This window comes from Enhydra lutris, unplaced genomic scaffold (genome assembly GCF_002288905.1).
Source record: "Enhydra lutris kenyoni isolate GAN:26980312 unplaced genomic scaffold, ASM228890v2 scaffoldscaffold55, whole genome shotgun sequence".
NCBI classification, from domain to species: domain Eukaryota; kingdom Metazoa; phylum Chordata; class Mammalia; order Carnivora; family Mustelidae; genus Enhydra; species Enhydra lutris.
The window spans coordinates 4951142-4970570 of record NW_019154139.1 but is presented as its reverse complement, the minus strand read 5'-3'; the positions used below and the strand labels follow the sequence as shown (position 1 = coordinate 4970570).

At 59.9% G+C, this 19429-nt stretch overlaps 1 protein-coding gene across 1 annotated transcript in view; it reads right to left on the bottom strand.

Annotated features, from left to right (window-relative positions):
• The window catches only part of LOC111157466 (KIAA1644 ortholog), a 47871-nt gene that overhangs the window by 12337 nt on the left and 16105 nt on the right, over positions 1-19429 (bottom strand). The window contains exon 2 of the mRNA XM_022518885.1: positions 1314-1409. Coding sequence (XP_022374593.1) covers positions 1314-1380 — 67 coding nt within the window. The 5' untranslated portion in view covers positions 1381-1409. The remainder of the gene's footprint in view (positions 1-1313; positions 1410-19429) is intronic.

The following is a 19429-nucleotide window of genomic DNA, read 5'->3' as shown; positions in this document are numbered from 1 at the left end:
TGGAGCACGCGGGTCACCTGCACCATCACGACCTCTCTCGGCCTCCTTCCCCCCCCCGCAGATGGGAGACCCCTGGCAGCCCGGATGGCTGGGGCTCTGAGGAGAGTTTTGTAAACAGCAAAGCTTCGGCCTCGCTTTGAGCAGGGAGGGGTGCGTGAATGAGTGGGTAACACAGGGCCGCTCCTGCCGGCTTCCAGGCTCAGTGTGGTTCTCAGCCTGCACCTGGGATCCCGAGGGCAGAGGGATGCTGTTAGGAGGCCAGTACTTATGAACCAGGAGAACCTGTCCAAGTGGAGAGGGGACACCAAGGAGAGAGCCTCTCACTTGGGTTCCAAGGGACGAACACAGTGTGTCAACATCTAACAGCTAGGTGACCGTGTGGCCTTGGGCAGCTCACGGTCCTCCTTTGAGTCCTGTTTCCTCATTTGTAAAAGGGGTGAGGACCTCCTCCTCTCTTCCAGGAGGCAGGGAGGACCAGATGCACTAATGCACGGAAACGGAGTCAGGGAAGAGTTTGGTAAACAGTGGCCCCCAGACCCTTGGCCTGGCTTTGGCTGTGCTGTCCTGGAGCCGGTCGTCCCCAGGGCCCTTCATGGCCTCCCTCAGAGTCAGGCCCTCAACAAAGGAGTAAGAGGGCACGAGGAGGTCCTGTGCACAGATGCATGAGCAAGAGATATAGAGACACAGAGAGATAGAGACAGAGGAAGACACAGAACAGGTGCCTTGCTTAGCCTGGGGCTCAGACAGCCACCACTGGTGCCGGGAGGTAGGGCGGGTTTCTCCAGGCACCTACTTTCGATTGGAACCATGGAAGGACTTGCTTTATGTCCACCTTTGTAAACAAGAGTGTGAGAACCCACCTGCTGTCTCAGGGGGATCCTAGGAGGTGGTCAGGTGCTGGCAGGCAGATTAGAACCCCAGCCCCTGCACTAGCTGTGGCGCCTCCTGCTAGCAGGCTCGGCTCTAAGACTCAGTTTCCTCATCCATACAGTGGGATGACTGTGACGTTTTGGACCTAACTTTTAGGCGTAGGTGGAGAATTTGTGCAAAGGCTTCTCACAGGGCTGGCAGCCACCATTAACCCCACCGAGCCAGGGACGACACTCAGCGCGGCTCTCGCAGCACGCACGTGGGGCACGGCACACAGTAAGTTCTCCCCGAATGGCAGCAAATATTAACTCCTCACCAGCGGGAATGCCAGGATCTAGGGGCACCCCCCGCCAGTACCCAGAACCCCAACTGGGCTCCTGCTGACCCCGGGAAGGGACCCACCCCTGTGCCCCCCTCCCCGCCCAGCTGGGCACCCATTCTACCTGCAGAAATCAGCAATGAGAGGACGGTGAGCACGTTCAAGGACTGCTGGCCACAACTGGTCATCATTTGGCTGGCATCGATCCGTCGGGAGCTGCCTGTTTAACGAGATCCGGCAGAGGCTGGGTGTGGGCTGCCTTGCCTGCGGGCGCAAACACGGGCTTTGCTGCCCACAGCGGGGGACGGGCGGGGAAGCGTGTTTGCTGGGAGCAGGGGCTGGGCCGCGGATGATGGAAACGCTGCCATCCAATTTCCTTTCTGGAATGAATGACCTCCCCCACCAGTCAACTGTCACCTCCTTTTCTTTTCATGGCAAGATGAGACTTAATCAAAGGAGGACTGATGGCTCAGGTGGTGGAAACAACGACAGGTAGGCTGAGGCCAGTGGGCCGGCGTCCCGAGGGCAGGGGGCCAGAGCGCCTGCTGCTCGCAGGGACCCGGGGTGACTGGATAGGAGCTCGCGCATCCCCCAGGGAGACTTGCAGGACCCATGTCTCTTTGCAGTGCCACTCACAGTGACTTCCGTTAACCCCTTCACCATCCACACGGAGCCGGGCACCTTCCATGCATTACAGACACAGCAGTGGACAAAACAGACGGCAGGCAGCATGAAGCGGAGTGTGTCCCTGCCCAGCTCGCGCTCCAGGGAGCAAGGCTGACAGCGCGCAGACAAGCAGATGAATATTTAAGATGCTACGAGGCTCCTGGGGATACGCCCTGAAGAACTGAAAGTAGGAGCGCAGACAGATGCTGGCACACCCGTGTTCACAGCAGCACGAGGCACAGCGGCAAGAGGTGCAAACAGCCCTGGTGTCCGAGGACGGGTGCACGTGGGAGCAAAAGGGGCCGATTTGCACAGCGGAATAGGACACAGCCTCAAAAGGGAAAGGGGTGCCAACACGTGCCATGACACAGACGCCCCCCAAGGACATGGTGTTGGGTGATGTGAGCCTAACACAAAAGGACAAACCCTGTGTGACTCCATGCCCATGAGCTTCCCGGGGTCATCACGTTCTAGGGACAGCGATTAGGATGGTGGGTGCCAGGGGCTAGGGAGGGATGGGAGTTCGTGTTTCACAGGGATGGAGGATGGAGGGAATCCTGGAGACGGATGGTGGTGACGGCTGGGTGGATGGATGCCACTGAACTGTACACTAAAAATGGTTAAAACATCAAATTTTATGTTATGTGTGTTTTACCACAATATGCAAAGCTATGAAGGGGAATAAAGCCAGGTGTGGGGGGGGTACAGAGTGGTCCTGGGGTGTCCTTCAGACAGGATGACTGGGGGGGCCGCGGGTGGAGGTGACAGCGGGCAGACCTGAGTGAGGCAGGAGTGAGCAGCGTGGCTATTGGGAGGAGCAGCAGGTGCAAAGGCCCTGAGGCAGGAGCAGCCTGGAGGCCAGTGGGGGACACTAGAGGGTACAGGTAGCAGGAGGCCACCTGACACAGAGCCTTGGCCCTTGGTGGCTACAACTACAGGTTGTTGAAGCCTCAGGACAAACCTGAGGGCAGCTAGCCATCACCACCCCCTCCTTGCAGGGATGCAGGAATGGGGGCTGGGGAGAGGAGAAGGCCTATGTATGCTCTGTGTAAACTCAGAGTCCCAGCCCGAGTCTCTGTGGGCTGCAAGCTGGTAGCGGCTGCAGAAAAGTGTAGACACTGAGGATGGGGATTAATTTGTTGAGTACCTACTATGCGCCAGGCTCGGGTCCTGCACACCATCCCCTCCCCTCGTGGCCCCCCCAATCATGGCATATAAATTGTGTCCGCCCAAATCCTTATGTTGCAATCCTAACCCCCTTGTACCTCATAACGGGAAGTTACTTTGAAATAGGATCACTGGAGATGTAGTTATGATGGGTCACCCTGGAGTCCGCTGGGCCCCAAGTCACCACGACTGGTGACCTTATAAGAAGAGGAAATTTGAACACAGAGACACACGCAGAGAGGAGACCATGTGAAGACCGAAGCAGAGGCTGGGGTGATGCCTCAACAAGCCAGTGAACCCCGAAGATCTCTAGCAAACCTCCAGAAGCTGGGGGAGAGCCTAGGCAGACCCCCTGGGAGCGCCCAGAAGGATCCATCCCTGCCCACACCTTGATCCTGGACTCTGGCCTCCAGATGGGCAAAGCACACACTTGGGTTGTGGGGAGCTTTGCCCTGGTGGCCCCAGGACACCGTCACACACTCTCCCATGGGATTGTCCCAGGACGGGTTGGGAGGGACACCTAGGACGGGTGTGGTGGGTGCTCACATGGGAGCCAGAGCCTGGACAACCCCCTCACCACCACCCCGCCCCTGGTGGAAACCTGTACGCCCTCCCAGCCAGGCTGTACCCCCATCTACAGGGCAGATTTTTGGGGGTCCCTTGACCCCTCCAGTCCTGTCCCGTTTGGTGAAGGCCTCCGCCTCCCAGGGGAAGGTCTGAGAGCGGTGTACACCCTGCAGAGATGTGCCGCCAGAGAACACAGTTCTGGAAAAGGGCACTGGAAAGGGCGTGCCACAGTCCGCAGGAACCGCCCTCTGACCGCCCAGGCTGTCCCGGGGCACATGCTCTGGGCCCAGACAGCTCGTCTTCGCCCTCAGGAGCTCACAGCCCCGTCAGGGAGGGCACAGGGATGACAGCTGGGGTCCGACAAGGCCCGGAGTCCTCCTGAGTGGGGGCAGGCAGGGCAGGGAGTCACCCTGGGTAACCCGGAGGCTCAAAACTTCTGAGGGAGGAGACAGGACTGAACTCCAGGCCAAACGCAGGGGCGCGGATGGCGGGGCCCCACGGGTGACCCGGGCCTCACTCTCCCCTGCAGCGCGGCCCGTGGGGTGGACCCAGGAGGCGAGGTGCTGCTGGTCCCGAGTGTGAACCAGGGGAGGAGGGGGAGCGGAGAGAGTGTCCGATGGAGCTGAGCGCCTTCATCCGGAGCTTATGCAAGCGGGGGAAGAGCCTTTCTATCCCTCCGGCAGGCCTCCCAGCACCCATCGGAGCCCCACCGGCTGTAAGCTCCTTAATTGTTCTGAGCCTGGGCCTCCTTCCGGCCTCCTTCAGGGCCCTCCTGGGAGGATGAAGGAGATTAAAGCATTTCAAAGTGCTTAGCCAGGATTTGCACTGAGGAAACCCAAGGATCCGCCCTGGAAAACACAGTGCGGTGGGGGGGGGGGGAGTGGCAGGTGCTCTGAGACGGCGCCCTCCGTGGCTCCACTTGGCAGGCGAAGGCCTGCTGAGGCTGATACGGGGCTCCGGAGCTCGGGCAGAGCAGGTGCCCCACATCAGGAGCCAGGGCTCAAGTCCAAGGGCCGGTGGGTTTGTTGAATGAATACAGGGTAGGCGGCTGCTCCTCTACCTTGTACCCAGGCCCCCCTCCGGCCGCTCTGGGCCCTCACACCCGTGGGCCCTCCTCTTACTACTGTGAGTCCGAATCCTGCAGCACCTGAGAAGGGGCTCCAGGAGGCCCCCTCGATCCCATCCGCTGGGAGAAGTCTGTCCCCCCATGAGACACTTCCCGTCCCATCTCCTTCCATTCACGTGCTCACCCACCTCTTCTCCCAACATCCCCTCGTTAACCCCCACTCTGAACAGGGTCTGGGCTGGATTCTAGGGACGAGGAGGAGGCGGTGTGCCGTGCCAGGACGCCCACCAAGCTCTCCCCTCCATGACTGGTCCCCAGGCTCTCCATTAGGCCAAGAGGGTGCTGGGCCAGGGCCTGGCCAGCCGGGGGTCATGGCCATGGAGCATGGGTGCCAGAGTCCCACAGACTGGGAGGGGATCCCAGCCTGGCCAACTCTGGCCTCAGGCCCCCAGGCCTGTCTGGGGGGACTAGAGACAGTGACCTCAGGGGCCAGCCTCCTGCAATTGTGTGGGAGCAGGACACACTACAGCTGCATCTGTCCCCCTCCAGTACCGGTCTGCTCAGACTCCACGGCTGGGCTGTGCTCCCCACCCGGACCCGGGGCCGCGTGGGCAGGACTCCATGGTGGGGGTAGAGGCCAACAGAAGCCACAGCCCTGTTTGCTGGACAAAGGTCGGGGTACAGGGACTCTGGGTGGAGGGGCACGGGGGCCTGTGGAGGGGGGCAGCCCAGGCACCAGAACTGAACACTGACTTTACGGTGGAACAAAGCCCACCACGTGTCACAAGGGAAGTTCCGTAAAAATTCCATTTCTCACGAGACAGCAAAACTCGGAAGCCAGCCACTCCAGCTGGCAGGGTCAGAATGGCTTTTGGAAACTCAGTGGCAGCTGTGATCCTTGGTCTGTCCTCAGGGGTCACACGCCTGATAGCACCAACATTCACAAGGCCAAAGCCATCCCCTCCCGCCCTACGGGGGTCTGCAGAGGGGGACGTGGGCTCAGGGGCTACGAGCTCAGGCCTAAAGGGCAAGTCATGCTGTCAGGTACGGCCACCTGGGACCCCCACAGGTGATGCCTGCAGGAAAGGGGGAGCCCCTTCCTCCCACTGGGCTCCGGCCGCCCCCCACCCCGAGTCCCGCACTCTGACTTCGCTGCATGGTCAGGGAATCTCGTCACTCAGCACAGGCAGGTCATCAAACCCCAGCTCGTAAAGAAGAAAACTGAGGCTCGAGGTCACACGGCTCCTCAGGGCTCAGTCGGGAGGCCAAGCCGGCCCAGATCCTGTTCTCCGCCTCGGCGCGGCAGGAGTTTCCGGGGCCTCCCTGGCCCCCCGCCCCGAGAAAGCACATTTACGACGGACAGATTAGATTTATGGTCTTGGGTTCTAGCTCTTTGGAAATTGGTAAATGGCCCACGAGGGTAGCTCAGGGCCAACAATAAAACTCCAATAACTGGAAGAACATTCTGGACGAGGAGGACTCCCTGTGGGCTCTGACCGCATCCAGAATCATGAGTTGGGCACGCATCGCTGCGGTCCACCCCTCAGGTCAGCCGGGGACTGCTGTTCCCAGATCTGAGGAGTATTTTTAAACACTGAATTTGGCGAGGCTGGAAAGGAGAGGGAGGGCATATGGAGAGAAACAGAGCTGATGAATTACACCCCACCGGGAACAACAACAGATCTGTTTTCCCGTCAGTCCGGCCGGCCAGGGGGCAGGGCCCCGGGGCCGGACGGGGGACTGCGAAAGATGCACCGGCCCCGCACTAGCGATCCCGCATCCTCTCTGGGCTTCCATCCCTTCTCTGACCACCTGCACCTTCCCCCGGCTGGAGGCCCAGCACCCCCTCCCGCCCCAATCGGGTCAAGGGCAACCATGGCCTGGAGGTTGGGTCCTTGAGCTTGGACTGCACTGTGTGGGGCCAAGTCTGGGCTTCACCTCTGTAACCACACCCCGTGTGGCCTGGGACAAGTCTCCTCAGTCTCCTTGGACCTAGAATGGGGATAAAAATAGTATCTAATTCACAGGATCCTTGTGACCATTGAATAAGGTGACGCGTCAAAGAGCCTGGAACAGAGCTGGCGGGCGGTGGGCGCTTGGAATGGGTCTGCGCTGATGCTCTGCAGGCTGCCTCTGCCCCAGCCTCGCCCACCCATCCAGGTCCTCATGGGCCCGGGGCCAGCTTGCTGAGGCGCCTGTGTGACCGGCCGCCCACTTTCTCAGGAGTCCCGGCAGCTCCGGGTTCAAGTCGCCACCCCGTCCTGAGGCCCTGTGTGGTCTGGCCCTCGCTCCTACCCCCTTACTCTCTCCGCTCCTCAAGGGTCAGCCCTCTCCCCTCTGGGCCTTGGCACATTCTGTTCCCACACACCTGGGACACCCTTTCCCTATCCTGTAGCTGGGCAGCTTCAACCCAGATTTCAAGGCTCAGCTGGGGTGTCCATCTCTCAGGAAGCTTTTCTCCCCCTGACTCTCTCACTCCCCTGAAACTCTGGGCCGGCCTCTGCCCCCGGGTTGTCCGGGCTGCGTGGGACTCACCTGCCGCCAGTGTGGACGGGAGCACGGCAGGACACTAAGCCTCGAGGGCAGACCAGGGGCGGGCACTGAGCGGCAGGCTTTCAAACCTGGCCACGCACACCCTGAATTTCCTGGCATTGAGAACAAAGACAGACACGTGACTAGCACCGTGCCTGTCACCCCAACATATTCCACCTTGCCTCTCCCCTACAGGGGTGCACGAGGGGCGGGAGAGGGGGAAGGCGCAGCTCCGTGACCAGCCCCACGGCAGAGCGAGGACAGGTCCTGCCCCAGCCTCCTGCGTGCCTGGTGGCGGAGAGCATAACACAGGAGTCAGGACTTTGGCTCAGGCTGGCCCTTCTGTGGGTCCGGCTTTCCCCAACTCCTATGTCCAAATCAGACCAACCTGCAAGGCCCAGCTCCAAGGCCACCTGGTCGCCCTCCCCACCCCACTGTCCAGGGAGTGGTGCTTCTTCCGGAGGTCACTCAGTGACTCTCTAGTGGGGCTATCCTGGGGGCCGAACCCAGTGCAGGGCAGGGCGGGGGGCGTTCAGACACAAGCAAGAGGGACGCAGACCGGCCACCACCATGGGCCTCCGGTCTGGGGTAGAGTCACGAAGCTACTGATTCCATGATGATTTAGTCACGAACCCTGGACGCTCTTCTTCCCACTGCTAGGAGTAGTACGAGCACAGGGAATTAGTAATGACACAGGGGCGGGCCCTCGGCGGGCAGCAGGTGCCCAAGAGACAGGTGTTGGCACAGATGGGAGGGGGCAGCTAACAGCTGTTGGGGACCCTCCCCGGGCCCCGGCGCTTCCCTCAGGAGCTCCCCGGCTGCTCACCACCCCTGAGGCTGTTTTCTGTCCTCCCCAGGCTGCAGGTGGGTGGGGAGTGGGGGGCAGAGCCGGGATTCAAAGTTCCCAGGCCCCCTCCCCCTGAGTGGCACAGACCGAACCTGGTGTTCTCGAACTTTTGTTTTTAGGACAACGCTCACTTCAAGGTTACGAAATCTCACTCCAAAATGTGAAGTCTGGGAGTAAACACGGGGAGGCGAGATGCCTGTGAGAACCAAGATCAAAGTGGGTCCTCCTGACCCTGCAGGACGCGAGGGAGGGAGCTGGGAGGGAGGGAAGAGGGATGTGTTCCCTCCCCAGGCCGGCCAGGGGCCAGCAGCGCAGGCGCGGAGGACAGACATGGGCCAGAGACCCACATGTGCACCAGCCCCCCTGCACCAGCCCCCTCACCCACGCTTCCCACTGAACCTCTGCGCTGGCCCCCAGGTTCCCTATGGTTCCCACCTCCATGCAGACCTACGAGCCCAGGAGGCAGCCCGGCCCCCTCCAGCTTCCTCCACTTCCTCTTCCTTGCATCTGTTAAGCCCCATGAGGTCCCCCTGCACGGCTGCTGTACCCCCAACCCATCCTCACCTCGAAGTCAGCTGGCTTTCAAATTGTAAGCCCCATCACCCCAGGGTCCTGGCTCCTCCCTGGCCTGGGGGGTCCCCCTACAGCCATACGGGCCATCTCCATCCCTGTGCTGTGCCCCAGCCCACTGTCCCTTTCCTGTACCTGGCAGTTCCAGACCATTCCCCCAGGGCCTGGGGCCCCCAAGAGGCCTCCCCTGACCCCTCCTCCTGTGCTCACGGCCAGTCCCTCTTGCCTTCAAACGCAGATGGCGGTTCTAGTTACGCACTCAGCGCGGTGGCTCTGGGCACATCCGTCTCTTCAACTGGACTGTAAGATGGAGGAGGGCTGGGACCCAGGACTGGTGACATAATTTGCACGGCCCAGCACAAAATGGAAAAATGCAGGCGTTTGTTTAAAAATGATTAGGCATTTCTAGACAGCGACGGCAGAGCATTCAGCCAAGCTTGGGGCTCTCCTGAGCGCTGGGCTCTGTGTGACTTCGCGGGTCACATGCCCGAGAAGCTGGCCCTGCGGAGACCGCATGGTGGCTGCTGGTCACCGTAAGCAGCATGGGGCCTGGCACATAGTGGACAATTCTTAAACACTTGATGCATTGGTGAATGACTGCAGGCATCATGAGCTCCATTTTTCAGATAAATAAACCATAACTTAGAGCAACTAAGTGGTTTGCCTCGACCTGCAGGGTGTCAGGGCTGTGACCGGAACTCAGGTCTGTCTGACCACAAACAGGTTCATGGTGGGTTGGGGGGATGACAGCACCTAGCCCAGGATCCGCACTCTGCCACTCAATAGCTGGGAATTCCAGGCAACTTACTCCCCTGGGCTCAGGTTCCTCATCTGTAAGGTTCCTCATCTTTGTACCCCTTGCTGGGGTACAAAGAGACAGAAAGAACCAGAAGGGCTGGCAGAGCCCCCAGCACACAGACCAAGGACTCCACAAATGGCTCCTATCTGGTGTTGCCCACGCTGTTTCCAAAGCCAATGGTTTAGGTACCAGAGAGTTTCCTGGGTGCCCATTAGCAAATGAAAGTGTGTTTGAACACTGTGCCTACAGGTGACTTCCTCTTCCTGCTGTGTCTGTGCTGTACTTGGCCCTAATATCCTTCCACCCCTGCCTGTGGGCTAACTGCTTCCCTGCCTGGTGCAAGCTTCTGGGGCAGAGGAGACCTCTGTGCCTCTTATCTGCCCTGCCTTGCTATGCATACAGTAGGTGCTGAATAGATGTTTGCTGCCCAGAGAGTAGACACTCCACCCACACTCACCGGCCTGGATGCCGGGTCCGCCTTACTGCGAGGAGCAAGCTTTCAGAGGAAGCCAGGCAGATCCAGGCAGAGGCCTTAGTGAGGCATGCTCACTCCGCCCACAGAGAACGGGCTTGACTTCTGCTGTCACTGGCAGGGACCGTGGGCCTCAGCCTCACTGTGGAGCCACCTGCCATAGCTGAGCAGCACCAAACCCCAGCTCTGCGGCCAGGAAACCCAGGTGGGACAGCGCAGAGTCTTCGATCTACGCTCCCTGTCCCCGCCGACCTCCGGTCACGCATATCAGGCAGACCACAGTAACACCCGCTCCATGGGGCCCCCGCAGGGCCAAAGGGATCTCTGCAAACTGTAGTGTGGGGTGTTGCAAAGAGTCATAACGGGGACAGAGGGCAGGTTACCACTAACAGAAACCACTGCTGCCCCTCCCCGCTTCGAGAACACGCTGCAGTCTCTCCTTAGAGAGCTCTCTCCCCTCTCTGACCCCCTCCACCCAGCCAGCTGGGCTTGGGGTTCAAGTTCTAACCTCAGCTTGCTTCCCCGAGCCCCTTCCTTGACCTTCGCCCTGGGCCCGTTCTGCACATACCGAGTCCTTCCTGTATGTCCCGTTCTCGAATACTGGAGGTGGGCACTGCCGCTCTCCCCATGTCTCAGGTGAGGAGACTGAGGCCCAGGGAAGGGCGCATGGCTGGCCGTCCCCATCCCCGGAGGTTCTGCCCTCCCCCTTGGGGCCACGCTGTGTCACAGGCCAAGTGGCTCCCTCGAATCCACCTCGGTTTCCTCCCCAGGGAAGGGGAGGGCTCAGCTGAAGCCATCGAGGGACACTCCACGACCGACATCGCTCTGCCTCGTCTGTTCCCCTGAATTATTCGGCGGCGCCACGGAGATAAAACAACCCTTGGAGATCCCAGCGGCATTTTTTCCCCCACTGGAGCAACACAAAAATATCCCATGAAGAATGAATCACTGAAAGTGTGAGGGCAGGAAGAGGAAAGACAGGCCCACAGGACGCCTGCCGGAGGGTGGCCTCGATTTCTTTCCCGACGCCCAGGCCTCGAGTCCAGCCTCCCTCGGGGTGGGGGGCCCTGGGCCCAGGAACCCTCCTCCTTGGGGAGAACAGAAGCCAGAGCCACGCCTCAGTTTCCCATCTGCAAATGGGGATCTCACACCCACCTTGAAGGGGTGCTGGGAGGGACCAAGGAGGCATGTGTGAATGTATTCATTCCTTCATTCATACATTCATTCATTCCCTACAAGGGGTCAGCTGGGCACTGGGCTGGGGACAGCAGACGGCACAGTAGGCAGAACAGACCCGTCCCAACCCTCACGAAGCCAATCAAATGCTTACACAGGGGCCAGCTATGATCCTGTGGTGGGACCCTACATCTGTCCACTAGGTCGTCTGTCTGGCCAGCTAGGTGTGCCCACAGGCCACCTGGGGAGCTGGGTGGGGAGGGGGCACGTTGAAAGGATTTAGAGGTGGGCCCTAAAAGAGGCCGGCTCCCTCACCCTCCCCTCTATCCCTGGAATCCTGCCTGCCCTGAGCTGGGCCAGACATAAACCCCCTTCCTCATCCTCTGAAGAACCCGGCACTCCATTTGTCCCCAACTTCAGACTGGCCTGGGTTTCCCTTATCCAGCCACGGCCCAGGGGGACAGGGACCCCCAGGGTGACTGTGCAGTGAAGGGGAAAAGGGGGCCGTGGGGCCCAGGAGAAGGGCCGACCCAGCCTGGTGGAGTATTTATTTAATCCTTGGGATTAGGAGGGGTGGAGATTACCTGTGATATACAAGTAAGGAAATAGGCACTTTCTCATCTCCTCGAATTCCACACTCATCCTGGGCCACCGGCTCATCGGTGGCAGAGCTGGGACTCCATGAGGACCCCAGGGTCTCACAGTAGCTTCTTGGGTCGGGGTAGGGGTGTTCAAGGAGCAAGAATTACAAATGGGAGGAGAAAGTGTGGCTGCTTCAGTGTGACAAACACACACAGGCTCGGGGCCCGGCTCGGCTTCAGCTCTGTGACCCTGGACGAGCCCCTGCACCTCTCTGAGTCTGGGCCACCTCGATGTTTTTAAGCTACAATTCAAAGCGAACCTCCCATGTGTCAGATCCTGAGAACCCATCGCGTAGAAACATGTAGCTCTATCATTACGTTACTCTTCATGATCACCCGATGTTGCAGTTCCTATATTTGCCTTTTCAAGGGCTGGTTCGCAGCACAGACTGGCTGGCCTAGTGGGGGTACGATCCCTCCACAAGTTCGGGGGGTCCAGGAGAAGCTCACTTCACTTCATCCTCTTAGGCACGGTGGGTGTCCAGCCACTGCATGGTAAGTGCCTCCAACACCCCTTCCGGGCTCAGGGGTTTGGGCCCCCAGGCACCGGGTGCGAGAATGTTCCCAGCAGCATGGTTTAGAAGAGCCAAACCCTGGAGGCGACCCAGATGGAAAGATGGAAAATGCACTGTGGTATGCCCAAACACTAGAACACTCCACGGCTACCAAGGGAAACGCAGCCGCACCAGACGTCTCGGGGCATTTTAGCCACACAGGACCAAGGGAGAGATTCAGGTCCCCAGATCAAACACAACATGGTCCGCTTGCTGAGACTAGAAGGAGCAGGAGAAACACGCGCTCTTGTGGGAGGCGTATGGCCATGACCAGGGCACGGAGGGGAGCCAACATGATGCCTGGGTCCTGAGGGGCGGAGGTGAGGGAGGGCAATCGGGGCCGATGTTCTAGCCCTCGCGCTGGGTGGTGTGCTCGAGAAGCTCTATCATGTTATTAATAGACAAGCCGGTAAGGAAGGCGGCTTTGACAGGAACCGTGGTGGGAGAACATCAGGAGAGGGACTAACCTCATTCCCTCACTGGGAGTCCAGGCGGTAATATACAAAATGCTTAAAAATATGAACAAAAATAAAGATAATTCCCCGTCCCCCTTCGACTGTTAAAAGTCCCAGTCCCCAACCCCCCCTCTGGGGGGTTGAGGAGGGACCTAGTGGGGGGTGTCAGGGAGCTGGCTTGCCCGAGTTCTCTGGAGACGCTGCCTGTGCTCAGCTATGCCTCCTGGCCTCCTGGCCCCGTGCTGGGATCGCCCCGCTCCAGTAAGGATCTGTCCCCGCGTGGATCCCTGGCCTCGCCATGACAACCCTATCCCTTCGAGTGCTTCCCGGTCATCAACTCTCTGGGCCATAGGCTTCCTTGCCTATAAACAAGGGACATGAACCGTCCTCCCAAGTAGCCCTGCCATGTGCCTGACCGGGTGGACCCACGTGACTTAACCCAGGCCCAGAAGCCCAGGGCTGCCTCCCACCTGCCCGGGCAGCTCACCTGCCTCTGGAAGGTGCGGTTTCTTCCTCTGCATGTCATGGGTGCCTCGCCTCTCCCCTCTCTGGGTTTTGGGAAGATTAGGGAGCAAGCTGGTCATTCACAGTGATGCCAAGGAACCCAGAGACGGCAGGACAGGTGGTCACTGCCAACGGGGGAAAATGACGCCAAACGAATGTTGGTAACTGAGTGCGCTGCCAACCGCCAGCCGCCCTACAGATGTTGGCGGAGGACAGACCGAAAAGCCCCCACTGGGCGCTAGGTGCGCGTGGCTCTGCTCTCGATACCCTGACCTTGCACGATCACGCTTCCTAACCCAAGGAGGCTGACGGCGCTCTGTGTCCGGCTCAGGTGTTGCTGTTACTAACGGCAAAGCCCCAGTGTAGAACCCAGATTCGAAAGAGACCAAGCTAAGTACCCGGGGTGTGTGCACTCTGGGGAGAGGCACCTGCGTCAAGGGTACAGTATGCGGTAGCAAAGAGCCAGCGCTTATCAGTTCAGGACCTTGGAGAGTCAAGGGACCTCTCTGACCCTCAGTTTCTTCTTCTAATGGGGGTGGAGTTCAGGGTAGGACAAGATATGTACAGACCATTGGAGAGGTCGTTGGACCAGGGTGCCTGGAGTGTGGCCCTGCACTCGGGAGCTGACTAGAAATGCAGGATCTCAGAATCTGCGTCTTCATCCCGGCTTTTCCTGACAGATGCTCGAGTATGAGAACCACTGGGCTAGTCAGAGGTCAGGAGACGTTTTCTAGAAAGGGCCAGATGTACATGTCATTGGTTTTTGAGCCACTGGGCCTTGTGGGAACAACTTAACTCTGCCATTGTAGCAAGAAAGCGGCCACATGTGATACTAAGCACATGGGTGAGGCTGTGTCCCAGTAGAACTTTATTAACAGAAAAAGGGCACCCCAGCTTGTGAACCCCTGCATTAGAGCCTTGATACCCACAGTGCAGTCCACAGACAGCATCCAGGGCATCTCCTCGGAGCTGGCTAGAGACACGGGCTCTCGGGCTGCCCCCCTCCGAACCCCGAGGATTCAGGAACTGCACCTACTAACCAGTCCTGGCACCTGCTAACTGGTCCCAGCACCTACGAACAGGTCCCATCATCTGCTAACCAGTGCCTGCTAACCAGTCCCAGTGCCTGCTAACCAGTGCCTGCTAACCAGTCCCAGTGCCTGCTAACCAGTCCCAGTGCCTGCTAACCAGTGCCTGCTAATCTGTACCTGCTAACGAGTCCCACCACCTGCTAACCAGTGCCGGCTGATCAGTCCCAGTGCCCGCTAACCAGTGCCTGCTAACCAGTCCCAGTGCCTGCTAACCAGTGCCTGCTTTATCAGTACCTGCTAACGAGTCCCACCACCTGCTAACCAGTGCCTGCTGATGGGTCCCAGCGCCCGCTAACCAGTGCCTGCTAATCAGTACCTGCTAACGAGTCCCACCACCTGCTAACCAGTGCCTGCTGATGGGTCCCAGCGCCCGCTAACCAGTGCCTGCTAACCAGTACCTGCTAACGAGTCCCACCACCTGCTAACCAGTGCCTGCTAACCAGTCCCAGCACCTGCTAACCAACGCCTGCTGACGGGTCCTGGCGCCTGCAAGTTTGAGAAGCCCCAGCTGGGGTGCACACCAGGGAGCGGGCAGCAGGGCCCTGCCGGTTCCCTCGGGGTCTGGCGCACAGGGGCCGGGAGGGGCGAGGGGCTGGGGCTGCCAAGCGAAGGTTTAACAAACCGCGGCACCAACGCGGCTAATTGACAGCAGCTGCTGTCGCAACCAGAGACTTGTCAGCTGTGATTAAGCGAAGTTGCCTTTAGGCCAACCAACTTCAAAATTATGCAAATAGGGCCATAAAGGAGACCACGGGGATGGTGCGGATGAGCTGGCTCTCCCACCCCCCACCCCCGGACCTAGCACTCTTAACCCCCCTCTGCTGGCCTGCGGTGGGGGGGGGGCATGTCCACCTGGAGCACCCCTGAACCCGCTCCACTTCTGGGGGTTAATGAGCCTCCCGCCCACACTCCCCATAATTGGCACTAAAGCTGCTGAGCGGGAGGCGAGCCAGGGGCGGCCAGAAGCCAAGCCAGGCCCCACCGCCCCTCTCAAAAGCATCTGCCATCCCCGGGTAGCCGGCCCGGTTCTCTATCCCACTCCGAACCCCAACGAGCCAGGCCTGGTCTCCCTGGGACCCTCCACACCCAAGAGGGCTTCCTGGCGGCAATGGCCGGCAGCCAGGGGGCACAGGACGCTTTCAAAGGTGGCAGGAAGTGGCTCCCGGCCACCTTCCCCGAGTGCTGACGAGCCCTCACTCAGCCCTGAGGCCCAGACTTGGACAGACAGCAGCCCTCCTCTGGCTCACCCCCACTCCTGGGGCTGCTGGGACCCCAACCTAATCTCCCTGGCCGACCGCAGCCCCGTGGTCCCCACCCTGGGCTTTGCTGCCCCCTGTGCCAGCCGCTCCCATGACGGATCTCCGGAGAAAAACGGGGAGGGGTCGGCCGCGAGATCGGTGTGAGAAGTGGAGGGCACGGGGGTTTCTGGGACAGAGGGAAGACCCCCGCGTCACACACTCCCCGCATCCCCATCCCGCCAAGAGAACGGCAGTTTGACGTGGTCGTAGGAGATCTGGAGGGAAGCCAGCTCTCGGGCCTGAGGTCACCATGGGCAGCCGCTGGCAGGCATCGGGGGAGGAGCTGGGCTGCTTTTCTCAGGCCTCCTTCCCAGCTCAGTCGGCACCAGCCAGCACTTCCTCCCTGAACTGGAGAGCCGTTCTCTTTGCACTCGGGAAACCAAGGAATCGCTAAGAAGCCCGTCTGCCTGCGTCCAAGGAGCGGAGCCCTCGGACCATCCCCCAGGTGGGCTCCGAGAGGGAGTGGGGAGCCAGGGCAGAGCACAGGCCCCGGCTGGAGAGGGAAGGCCCGGCCATCAGACCTACACCCCTGCCAGGCGGGAGTCCATCCCGGTCCACCCTGGTGATGGGGCAGAGCCTGGCCCTGGGAGGGCGGGCCTTCCTCACACGGGGTCCGTGGGCTGAAGAAGCCGTCCCGGCCCACCACAGCAGGCTTCCTGCTTTTCAAAACGGAACATGGCTCAGGACGGGGAGAAAACTGCTCAATTTTTAGAGCACGGGTTGACATCTAGGTGAACAGTATTACGGAGGTCTAATCAGTGTGCTGCTACGGGGGAATGTGGGCCCCCAAATTTCTGGGGAATGGAGAGGTAACATCAAAAAGCATTTATGAAAGAGCTCGGTCAGCAAGAAAGCCGGTCAGAACTGGGGTGCGGAGGGCGGGAGTCCACCAGGAGGTGGGCTCCGGGCTGAGCCTGGCAGCGGGGGTCGCAGAGAGGACAGGGGCGCAGGCTGGCCTGGGGGAGGGGCCACGGTGGTCCTGTGGCCCCAGACATGTGACCCAGCCTGTCTGGGTCTCCCTCTTGCCTACGGAGTGGGGTCCTGACCGAGCCTCATGCGGGGACCTGCGGGATGACATGAGGTGGCATACGGGAGTCCAGGACCGAGCCAGGCAGTCAGCGGGTGGTCAGGAAACAGGGTTTCCCTTCTTGGCCTCTCCTTCGCTGGGCTCAGGATTTGCTTCCGGCTCCTCCACGTTCTTTAAAGTGAGCTGCACGTGACCTGAGACGTGGTCCGGGGGAGATCATTAGCTCAGATGTGGACACGGAGGAACGGAGGACCAGAGAGGTTGTCATTCTGCAGGGATGGGGGTGTCACATAGGTCCTATGAAGCCGACCTGGGACCGGCACCCAGATTTCCAGATTCTCGGCACGGGGCTCCCTCCTCAGCACCACACTGGCCCCAGCTGGCACAGTCCACACATCCCCGGCATGGCTCGGGGGGACGCTGAGACATTTAGGGGTGCACAGCGCTCTCCATGCTCTGTGGCATACCCCTCCTCCCCGCCACCGCTGTCAGCCGGGGTGCGGGGCAGGGGGCACAGACCTTGGGCCACAGCCTACAGGCTCCAGGCTATAGAGGAAGAACCCCCACAAAAGTTAGCCTGTAGAGAAGACCTGGCTTTCTGCACAGTGGAAACAGGAGAAAGAGACTATTTCTTGAGCACCCACTATGTGTCCAGCCCCGGGGTGGGCATCTGACAAATACTGTCTCCTTTAATTCTTGAAAAAGGGGGCTGCTGCTGCCTGTGTGCAGATAAGAAAAGTAACGGGGCCAAGGTCACAGAGCAGCTGAGCTCGGGCACTTGACCCCAAGCTGACCTCATTTCCAAGTCAAGGTCCTTTCTGGGCCTTCAGCTCTTGGCCTTAGGCCATCAGGGAGGAAGTGGTAGTGATGGGGGTGCTGCTACTCTCCCGGAATGAAACCACCGGGAATTTCCCCCTCTCCCGAGGCCTGGGGGAAAGCAGAAGAGAGACCATTTTTGGAATAAGCTGGTCCCATTTCCCACCGGCGCTGGAGGCCTGGCCCTCCGCCTACACGCAGGACTTCCCAGGAGACCTGGGCTCTGATTGAACTCCTCCAACCACAGCCCCCGGGGGCCCGTCCTCCTGGGGGACAGTCTTTCGGGGAAGCTGGGGAGGAGGACTCCGCGCTCCCACCCCTCCCCTCTACACTAGTCTGGCCTCACACTGAACAGGCTTATTTTAAAACAATCAGCATTTGGCTCAAGCTGTGAAAACAAAGCCTACATTTGGTTGTGTCAGGAAGAGAGGGACAGGCCATGCCTGGGAGAGAAGAGGTCGTTGGTGCCAGTTCCCCCCGAGTATTTCAGACCAGCTCCCAGCCTCACGGACGGAGGGCGGGATGGGGGACATCCAGGTACGAGGGTGACAGATCTAGTTCTAATGCCATCACCGCCGCTAACCGATAGGGGACCGTGAGCAGGTCGCTTCATTCGAAACCTCGGTTTTCTTCTTGCTTTGCCTCCTTCCCATCCATCATTCAGCCAGGAAACGTTCACTGAGCCCCTGCTGGGTACACTCCTGACTCGCAGCCCTGAGGACGCAGGAGTGAACGAGACAGACACCTGCCCTTGCCATGCAGAGACTCAGGTCTGGAGCTGGGAGTGGGGCTTTCCATCCCTCTCCAGCTGGTGTCTGCACAGGAGGGGCCTAGCTCAGGCGGCCCTTCTTGGCTGAGCCCGTGCCGGAGGCCCCTGCGACTGTTGGCTCCCAGTGGAGGCTGGATCGATGTCTGATGTCCCTTGGAGACCCTGGGTGCCCAGCTCTGCCCTGGGCACAGAGGTGGGGAGTGGGAGAGCGGGGTACCAGGGCAGTGATAGAGGGGCAGCACAGAGCTAAGAGGCCCCGGCCAGGGCCTTGGACAGTCCACAAATAAACTGCTCATCCCTCTTCCCAACTGAGAGAGAGAGAAAATAGCTTTCACACTATATTTTCTGATTTTTTTCCCACTTCACTGCTTCTAAATCGATCCAGAACAGACTGTCCAATTGTTTGAATTTCAGGAGGAAAGTCTCCTAATCTTTCCCTCGCCCTGCCCAGAATTCTGCCAGGCCCTCGTCCTCTCCCGGACGTCCCCACCTGCTGGCCTGTGGCCCTGCAGGAAGACGGACTGGGTCGGAGTCCCAGAGGGTGATCATGTCTGGACCCACCGGAAATATCCTGTCCCTGGAAGAGAAGGCTTTGCTTCCCCAGGTAGGACTGAATTCAGGGGTGGGGGCGGTGCTCTGCGGGCAGTGGGACCCCCAGGGAGCCTGGCACCTGGGTGGAGCCGGAGGCTGCCACATGCCTCCACGTCTCCTCTCCCTTCAGGAAAGTACGCTGGGTGCTTCACACGAGCAACTGGGAAGGGCTGTCACTATCCCCGCTGACCACGGCGGCGGAACAAACACTCCTTAACTTGCCAGCGTCCTTGGAGGTCAGGCCACTGCCGAATGCCAGAGTCTCACCTGCCCAGCCTCCAGCAACACCACGGGACAGCCACGGCCAAGTGCTGAACGTGTGCCAACTCCTTTTCCTGGGCTCCGCGTGCCTTGTTCCTTTTCCCGTGATGTCCCTCCGCCCCTGGCTCGTTGACCTCCTCATCTCATACTCTACCTCCTGGGGTGCTACCTCCCCTGGGGAAGGCCTCCTTGCTGCTCCGACCCCTTTCTCCAGGCAGAATTCCTCCTCCAACCCCCGTCATCACCCACACTTGCTCAGTCCCTTACATGGGACCCAGGCCCATAGGATCCAGACGTCCTGCAGACCACAAGCCCTGAGGGTAACTTCTGGAGTGAATAAGCACGTCACAGGGACCCGAGCGGATGGCTTA